The 9,525-nt window shown below is 39.0% G+C and overlaps 1 protein-coding gene across 1 annotated transcript; it reads right to left on the minus strand.

Annotated features, from left to right (window-relative positions):
* Positions 1-423: 423 nt before the first annotated feature.
* LOC111588183 (protein max-like) lies at positions 424-6,556 on the minus strand. The gene is made up of 4 exons (XM_023298404.3): positions 6,377-6,556; positions 3,682-3,789; positions 2,065-2,188; positions 424-1,757 (listed from the first exon to the last, which is right to left on the minus strand). Exons 1-4 carry the CDS (start codon positions 6,410-6,412, stop codon positions 1,573-1,575), a joined length of 453 nt encoding a protein of 150 aa, XP_023154172.3. The 5' UTR covers positions 6,413-6,556; the 3' UTR covers positions 424-1,572.
* Positions 6,557-9,525: the final 2,969 nt, after the last annotated feature.

The raw sequence follows: 9,525 nt of genomic DNA on the forward strand, positions 1-9,525 counted from the left end.
GAACAAGTTAAAGAACTCCTCCCTTCCAAATTGAAGTTGTTGTTTTTTTTTTTTTTTTTTTAAATCTTGTTAACATGTCCATATGGTGGCTTGTCTTTGCTGGATGACCTGTCATGGTGGACCATTTCAACTCTGCTACTGTAGTGCACCGATGACTGTCTTAACCCTTAGATGCATAAGTGGGTCAAAAATGACCCGGCTAAAAGAAGCAACAATGTAGAGCTATATCTAAGACTTTTAAGATAGGAAGGGATTATTTAATGGAAAAAATAAGATCTAAATGCCTAACTTGGACAGAGCTGCGTTTTTAGTGTTTAATTAATGTCCAAAAAGGGATATTAACTCAATACTTCCTTTTAGAACCTAAGGCTGCTATACAAACAATGCCTTGTGAAATGTATTGAAAACACGTTGAGTCACAAATACATCCAAAAAGGATAAAATAGTTTTATTTATAGTCTCATAATAAAGGTACGCCTTAACTTGCAAGACAACCGTTGGCAGTATGTACAACATACCTGTAATTTCCATGGAATGGAACAAACAAATATCGATTACGTACACACTAATTTACCTCTGCAAAAAGGAAAAAAGAACAAAAGAAAGATAAACGTTCCCAGTACAGGCAAGTATTTCAAGGGAAGGCTTTTTCTTTGCAGAACTGACACCATTTAAGAGTATACAGTGTTATATACTACACACTGAAATGGACTTCCATTAACAAAAATAAAGATCACTGCCCTTTAACTGCATTGTGTAACATTCAGTATCCATTAGGGGATTTTTTTTTGTATACCCACATTTTATTTAATAATAATAAAAATAGAGGACTGTTGAACCTGTGAAAATCCACCAAAACAGCAGGTCAACTCGTTCATCCTCCCATGTTCTCTGGAAAATCTCAAGCCAAACGTAATGGAGATCAGACATAAGAATATATATATATAAGGGTAAGAAATTAATTTTGGTGCAACACTATAAATAGAGGGATTCATTTGATTACACAAACATCTCAAAGACAAAAACTTCAGCCACCTACACTGAATAAGGAGGGTTGCATCTTGCATAACAGACAGTTTTTTCAAAAGCAACTTCACATTCTTTTTCTGGAAAAATATGAATATTAAAAAGGTAAACTATCCCTAATTAGCATTTGTCAAAGGCGGGAAAGTTTCACAACTCTAACAGATTGCAGAGGTTGTTCAAAACAACCAAAACAAAGAAAAAGTTATTTTTTGTAGCTTTACTAAAGCCTCATACCTTGTCATTTCCACATTTGATTACGAATGGATACCATGAGGTTTTAAAAGCATCAAGTTCTTCAAAACTGCAGAGCTGCCTCACTTTGGGGATCTTAAAAGTTGTTGCTGGGCCACAAAAGGAGTGACGGGATGCTTGCCAGGAGGATAAAGGAAGGTAGAAGCGTTTTATACATAACAGCACCTCTCTCACACAGTCACCACCGTGTCTCCTGGACTGGCGTAAGAAGGCAGGACTCAGTGCAGACAGGTAAGAGGAGCTGGGGCTGGTGGGTAAAAAGAGTCTGTCTCAAAAGCTGGAAGCCGCCTGAGTCTAGCTGGGCTCCACACGCAGCTTCTTTCTGTTGGGCGGCTCGTCCGGCTCTGATTCAGAGCTGGAGTCGGACCCGCCGTCGAAGGCGGACACAGCGCTCCCTTTGCGGTTTGTGTACAAGCTGCTGTCAGAAGAGTAGTTTGTCTGGAGCTGAGTGTTCCCCTTGGCCTTCTCCAGTGAACGAACTGCAAAGAAAGACGATCCAGATGTAAAACACAGTGGCATTATACGGCACATCGTACCTAAAAGACAGCATCTGGGCGCTCCGGTAGCTCAACAGGTTGAGCAGGTGACTCTTAAACAGGGGCTATAGTCCCCGACACAGCGGCAATGGGTTCGATTCTAACCCCTGGCCCTTTGCTGCAGGTCATTTCCCCGTTCTTCTCCCCATTTTCCTGTCTTACTCTCACTACTGTCCTGTTAACAAAGCCAAAAAAGGCCAAAAAAAATTAACTTAAAAAAGAAAAAAAGACAGCATCTTCCTCTACTTACCCTGCTGCTCCAGCAGTGCGTTCTGCTTCTTTAAATCATCGATGTCTTGCTGGTGGGTATGGTTTTTTCGCCTCATGTACTGGATGTACTCCGTGGCTTTGTCAAGAATCTGTGCTCGGGAAGCCTGTTTAACAGAATTCTGTCAGCAACAAACTTCACAGAGCCATGGGGCAAAGCGGCAATGTTTCTTTGTTCAGGCAGAACATGTTATTCTCTCGTCTAATCAAGTGTACGGAGACAATGACACAGATCACAGTGTTACACATGCATGCTCTAATTAGACTGAGTGTGGACTATAAAATAAGGTTAACAAGTACTATTCTAGAGTTCAGTCACTTTGGACAACCATACCAACAATGGAATATTGCACAATAGCTTCTGGCACGAGCAAAAAAAATTTTTTCCTTGTATGTTGAAGCACTGTGACACCTGCATACTAAGTCACACCACTGCCTGTTTCGCTTTTTTTTTTTTTTTTTTTTTTAAACCAATTATAAGAATTAACTCATCATTTAGGTGGGTAAGCTGAAGAGTTCATAGAGCTGTCTACTCAGTGCCTAGATGACTAGGCCTACCACTATAGGACAAAGCAATCATCTCTTGTATCATAAAAGTCACACTGTCGTGAACATGTTGGACACATACATCACTTGTATAATATACTAGCTATCTTTACAAATCTTGTCCAGACATAGGTCATTCTATCTCAAACCATCAGAGGCCTTCTGCTCAACCACCATCTGATTTTCTTGAAACTTTTCACCATCACTGTGGAAACTGTTTGATCGGATAAAAACGGATTCTCTTGCTTATCCATTGAGAATAACCTCAGCCTTTAAGTCTAATGTCACAAGGTGGAGCCGAAAATTTAAATGTGAGTAAACGTGTAGAAACTGCTCTAAAAATCTGGTGATTTGAGATGGAATAACCAACATATAAGAAACTTGCCTACTATAGACATTACTGGCTTTGAAAGCTTCAACTGGAATCTCTGTGATTGAAAAATATGAAGCCTAGAAATGTAGCTGATGATATAAAATAGGTCTAAATTACAGGGTGACTTAGTGTGATATAGCAGCAACAACACTGCAAGATGGAAAGCCTGCCTTTTCACCTACCAGAAGAATGAAGCCGTCTCCTGGACTATATGCAGCATTTGCTGACTGTGTTCAGCATACAAATATAAATGTGCACTGTGTGTGCACCAGAGACCTCGAGTCAAGAGGGTTCCTTTGAGTAGATAAGGATCTGTGGGTTCATACTGAGCATCTGTTTGCTTTCAGCTTTTTAAAGTATTGAAAGCACTGCTCAGATCCTTATGCAAAAGTAGCCAAACAACATTGTAGACAAACTCTACTACAAGCAAAAGTAATGCACTCAAGGCCTTATTTTAGTAATCGTATAAAAGTCACTGTTTATTTTATATGGAATATGATGAGGTGACACAACAGCAGGAACTTTGAGTTGGCACTTTTATTTGGAAAAAGGCTGCTGAGCCCCGAGACACGTAGCCAAGGTGACAGCCCTGTATCTAAACTTCAGACCTTGTATATTCTTTGCAAGCAGGCTTAAGGAACCAAAACACAAAACATGTTCATTATTTTGCTTGCTTCTCACCTTTTCCCCTTGTAATGCAGGCACAGAATCTCGTAAACTGTGAAAGCTGTCTTTAATGTGGTCCCTGCGTTTGCGCTCCAGCGCGTTGTGATGTGCTCGCTTGTCCGCCTGCAAAGCGACAAGCAAAGTTTGTACTGGTCTGAAGTTTCATACAACAAAGGGTCAAAAATGAACAAAAAATGCACAAGATAAAATCCATAATGTAAGAAAATGAGCTGAGTTTCATGTGATTCTTTAAACAAAAGAAAAAGTCAGTGATTTAAGGCTGCAATAAACAACACTGCAGCTTTAAAAGGTCATGGTGCGACCATGAGATTATCCCATTTTACTGACATAACACAGCAGGAACCTGTGGTGTAAGTATGTTTACAAGAATGTGATCTGTTTGCTTTCATTTGCTTAAAGGGTTGGCTCAGCATATTCTGACAGTCTCAACAACTGTCCTTGACAGGAGCTAAGGTTCAACTCTAATGTCTGCCATCTCTTTGCTCTTTTATAACAACTGAGCTGAACAAAGAGACGCCAAAAAGTCTCATTTTGTGCCGTGCAGCTTCTGCAGAAAAATAACACAGGTGCCTGTCCAGCTTGTTTGGACACTATATGGCCACAAAAAAAATCACAATAGTAAACTACAAACTATCCAAAATATGCTGTGTGATGCGGAGAGACATTTAAAGTCAAATTCTTTAGCATCTGCTGTAGCTTTACACAAGTAAGTTAGCTCAGTCTCAGACCAGAAGCTGCTTCAAGGGAGCAAATCTATGAAGGTAGGTTGAGACAGGATGCTGTCCAAGTTACATTTTAGACAACTAACAATACCTTTCCTGCCTCAAAACAAGATGCTGATAAATGCACTGTTAAATATTAAGAAAAAAACACAATAAATTATAAAATTGGTGGTCACTGTGGTTAGAACCTGCAGACAGACAGGTTTTCCTTAAATTCTTGACTATAGACAGACAGATTTGTTCAGTATGGCTCAAACATTTCAGATACAACTTTGCACAGTCCAATCTCTATTATGAAGCCAATAAACTTAAGTAAACCTGAATACATTTCTTATGATGTTTACAGTTATCATGACCTCATTAGAACAATTAGATAGCTCCATAGACTTACAAAACATAGAGGAATTTTGGCAACCCTCCCCAAAATGACATTTTAGCCAGTGACTTTACTTTCTAGAGTTCAGTCATGCTTAATGTCCTGAGTAATCACCATCCAGGAAAAACCTTGAGGTCAAACATTAAATTTAGTATATGACGTATTGCGTGGCAAATGATAGAAATGTTTTTTATTTGAGATATTACCATATGTTTTCCTGGAAGGAGATATGGATTTAGTATCTCGGCCTTCCTTTCAGAGAGGGTTTTAACTAGAATTACTAAAAATGATGCTGGAGCCCTGGATGCATTCACCAACCAGGGCTTCATCAGGCCTAACAGTGCATGTATACTGAGGCTATGAGGATCTAAATCTGGAGAGCCCAGCTTAATAGAACGGGGGGAGGGGAAGCCATAGTTCTGAGAAATATGTTCCCATACCGAGGATCTGACATGACTTCAGGTGCATACTCAATAAAAACACCATGGTATACTTAATGGGGGAAATGCAGCTGATTTTCACAGTATGGGGAATTTAAATTAGCGTGCACTGTAAGGTCGTTATTTCATTTGCACAGTATTTTTTTTAATGCAGTGAAAACTCCTACAGCACTGGATTCTCGTTGTAGGAAAACATTATTAAAAACATCCAGAGAGAGGTGCAGGAAAATACGGAAGAGCCTGGCGATACAGCAGCACGAAAACACTCCTCTCTGCAGGTTTATTTGTGTTCCAGGGAACTGCAGTGCCAAGCTATTGGAGGGAGGTGTGGGAATACGAAGGATACGATGTGTACGTGAGGAAAACACTGGCTAATTTATGCCTGGTTTGCTGCATTAACTATGTGCACGAAGGATTTAAATACGATTCAAATTAGAGATATAAACAAATATGGAGGAGGTAGGGCATTTTAACGTGCTAGCTACCCATCAAGTCTGCTAAATATAGCTGGACTAACGTGAAGGGATTACCCTTTACATACATAAAGTAAACAGACACTGTATTTATAATAAAACTATGCTGAATATAATCAAGAAAATCATATTGTACGCGTGTAACCCAGTTTACTGAATAAGGAACAACCTGCTCTACCACCTCGCCGTTCACCTCAGATGAGCTGACCTTGCTTACAGCAACAGCTTAACTCCTGTTTATGATTGTCGCATCGATTTTTCAATGTCTGCAGCTCCAACTGCAACAAGAGCATTTTATTGAATTATTGGCTCTAAGTGAATGCATGACCAGGAGTAGCACTGTACATTTAGTAAACAAATTGTCTTGTGCTGAGCTGTCTCACAGTTATAATCAATGTCGTCCAGTTTTACGCAGCTAAACCAACTCGACTTATTCACCAGGCCCGAGAGCTAAACTTTTATTTATAAACCAGCAACCTAGAAGTCCAAAAAAAGTCTTCTTCTAACCCTCTGCGTCCCCATTTCTATCCAAATCTAGTGCTGGCCGAGAAACACAGCTAGCTAGCTAGCTAGCTGACTAGCTAGCACAATCAGATAGCGTAGGTTGACAGGAATGTTAAAGTTGCTGGCTGGCTAACAAACAGGCTAGCTACTTCTAGAGGAAACTAGAGCACATACATCGCTGTCGACTTCGATGTCATCGTTTTCACTCATTCTTCGGTAAAAATGTACGAGAAAAGAAAACAAGCAGCTGTCAAAACAAAGTGCAGCGACAACTGGAGGCAAATAATAAAACCTAGCACGGCGCCCTGCTACAGCAGAGACATGACGATAAACGGTTGCTCTACACGTGATTCGCCTACACATGGACGGGAAAACACACACGGCGCAGGCGCGGTAGAGCAAGGCCTTGTGGGAAATGAGGTAACTCGGTAATTTAGCACCGGTTTGCGTTGGAGTTCTTTCAGAAAATTAAACTACAGTTCCCAGTAGTTTACGAAGTTGAACGCGCCCACTGAAATAGACAGTTATCTCCTTCAAGTTGCAAACACAGCAGCCTCAGGACCGTCCTGTTCCCTCTCTACTGGACTATGATATGCTAGATTGTACTGTAATGAATTGTACGAGAAAACACAATATCTGCATTCTAACATCGATATCTTTACAAAGCATTAAACCTGCACCATCTTATCTGATGCCACATGTTGGCTGTAATTACACTGTCAGTGTAAACATGATGCTGCAGCATACAGGACCTGAATGCATTGTGCTACACTTTGCTGTTTAGTTAGCAGTCCAGTGTGCTACAACATCTACACTCCTGCTCTTCTCCCAGCATATGATTATGAGGCCAGATGGTGGCCCAGCTCACTCCGGCTGCCCTCCCCCCAGTTACTATCCATCGCTGCTCATTTGCCTCCATAAGACCTTGAAATAGATTCAGCAGCAAGATATCACTGCTGATAAACCTACCGGAGAACTGCAAAGATGTGCATTATTCGGGGGAACAGACAAAACAAACAAAAAAAAGGAAATAAAAAATGCAGGCCTCATCAATAAAGCCAGAAAACTAAATGACATTGCCTCTCTGGCCCCACATTCCACCACAGCCACTGATCAATGTTACAATAACACACTAAACATTTCAAGTTGTTAAACTACATACTGTGTGATTTTGCACATTCTGGGCAAATAATTTGCAGATTTCTATACAATCTACACAACTGTCCCACTCAAATAACATTGCAAATATTTTTATTGCTTTATTACTTTTTTAATATCTTTGTTTTGCTACACTTGCTTTTAATTTCACTTGTAATATGTCCTGTTTGTCTTGTAATATTCAATGTTTATATCAATTTTTTTTATTTTCATTTTCTACCAGCAACACTTGCTTTTTAAAAAAAAAAAAAAAATTCTCTTGTAAATTTTGTGCTTGTCATTGTTTATTGTGAAACACCCAAAACACCAAATCAGTTTCCTTGTATGTGAAAACCTACTTGGCAATAAAACAGACTGCGATTCTGATGAATAGATTTAAAAGATGGTCCCACATATTCTGCAAAGCATTCAAGCTTTGTCTCTCTGTCATCATTTTTTCCCACAAAAAAAACATTTATCAAGGCACCAGGATTGCGTAAAAATAAACACAACTGTGGCCAGGAAGAGCCTGCCTGAATCAATTATTTTATCTTGTCTACAGACAAGATAGTTTCGTCTTATTGGCTTCCTATGTTTATATTCAACAACAACAATAACAACAACAAATAATAATAATAATATGTTAATAAAACTTGCTTTAACTGATTTGAGGAGAGAAATACAGTGCAATATGTAATCAATAGAAACACCTGATGGTAATAAATACAACAATAGATGACCTGATTCAAGCAGATAAGATCAGAATTTCAATTTAGTTATCACATTGTTTAATTAAGGTCACATAAACTAAACAACAAAAGCACTCAGAGAGCGCAGTACTCTGCCAAGGCTGTTCATTCCCTCATACAGCATCATCAGAAATGCATCATATTTTTGTAGAAATGCAACATTTCTTTATTTGTCATTGATGATCAGAAATCACGGCAACATAGAATGTGGCCATTTATTATAGATGTACCCACGAACAAAATGACCTTGCTCTGAGCACAGACATGTGTAATGCATGTGTACATTATGTACAGATACCGAACTGCGTGACCTAAATATGTAGCGGGTGGTGGGAATTGATGGGACTCGGAAACACCCCCACAATTTAATCAATTGTTCCTTGTATCATTTCCAACATATAAATACCAATAAGTCCACAGCGGTGGATTTGAAGTAGGATCGCAATCATGTGATCATCAGCAGGCAGCTGACGTAGTGTTCACTTGTTGTCATAGTTACAGTGAAGCTGTGCCACTATCTCACAATGATTTGGAAATCCTTAACAAGTCCGTGGATCCAGACTATAAGCTGCATCACTGCCAAAATCTAATGAGGTGGTCCTTGTGTCATTTCTGACCTTCCCTGAAAATTTCATCCAAATCTGTTATTCCATTTTTGAGTAATATTGTGCACAGACAAACAAACATACACTGATCGTCACATAATTCCGTGGTGTTCTTTGGCAGAGTAATAAAATCAACAGTCTCAAAAGGATGATGAACAGGTTTAATTTGTAAATTTTGGCAGGAGCTGTTGGGCAGTAAATCTGTCTTTTCAAGGTGCCATTCAGCCAACATCTCCTTGTACGAACATCCACAAGCATTAGCTACAAACTCTGTCACATGCATAAACTGAAATGTCAGATTAAGTGAATTAGAATTTAACAAAAAAATGTTTTTGTTGCTGTTTTGTTTTTTAAGTGATTTAACATTTTTCTACCGGCTAACCTCACCTACTAGTTTCTGGCATAAAAATACTGCAGAGATGGTTCACTTTACCCCAAATGTATCAGTCCTGGTTTTATGACTGTTAAAAAACCAAAATAAACCAACAATCAATGATTCACATTTCACATTCACGTTACAGCATTGATATAATTTATTCCTATAATTTTTTGCTCCACTCAAAGATTTTTTTAAGTGATAACATTGGAACATCTTACCTCCAGTGCATTACACCACAAGAATTTACTGGATATCAGTGTGTCACGTTAGCTACGTATATAAAAGACTAAAACCCACTATCAACACCACCACCATGATCCCAGATTGAATTTTACAGTGAAATGAGCGTGATTATATTGTTGCCATAACTTATTAAAAATATAGATAAAGTTTTAGCCTACCACTATGTATTGTGTGAACTCGCACCCAAGAAAAGGATCTAGAAGGTTCAAC

Source organism: Amphiprion ocellaris, chromosome 20 (assembly GCF_022539595.1).
Source record: "Amphiprion ocellaris isolate individual 3 ecotype Okinawa chromosome 20, ASM2253959v1, whole genome shotgun sequence".
Lineage (NCBI taxonomy): Eukaryota > Metazoa > Chordata > Actinopteri > Pomacentridae > Amphiprion > Amphiprion ocellaris.

Coding starts and splice junctions, on each gene's coding strand:
- LOC111588183 (XM_023298404.3), bottom strand. CDS start 6,412: ATGAGTGAAAACGATGACATCGAAGTCGACAGCGAT. Junction 3,790..6,376: donor ACATCGAAGTCGACAGCGAT/GTATGTGCTCTA, acceptor GTCGCTTTGCAG/GCGGACAAGCGAGCACATCA. Junction 1,758..2,064: donor CGCACTGCTGGAGCAGCAGG/GTAAGTAGAGGA, acceptor CTTTCTTTGCAG/TTCGTTCACTGGAGAAGGCC.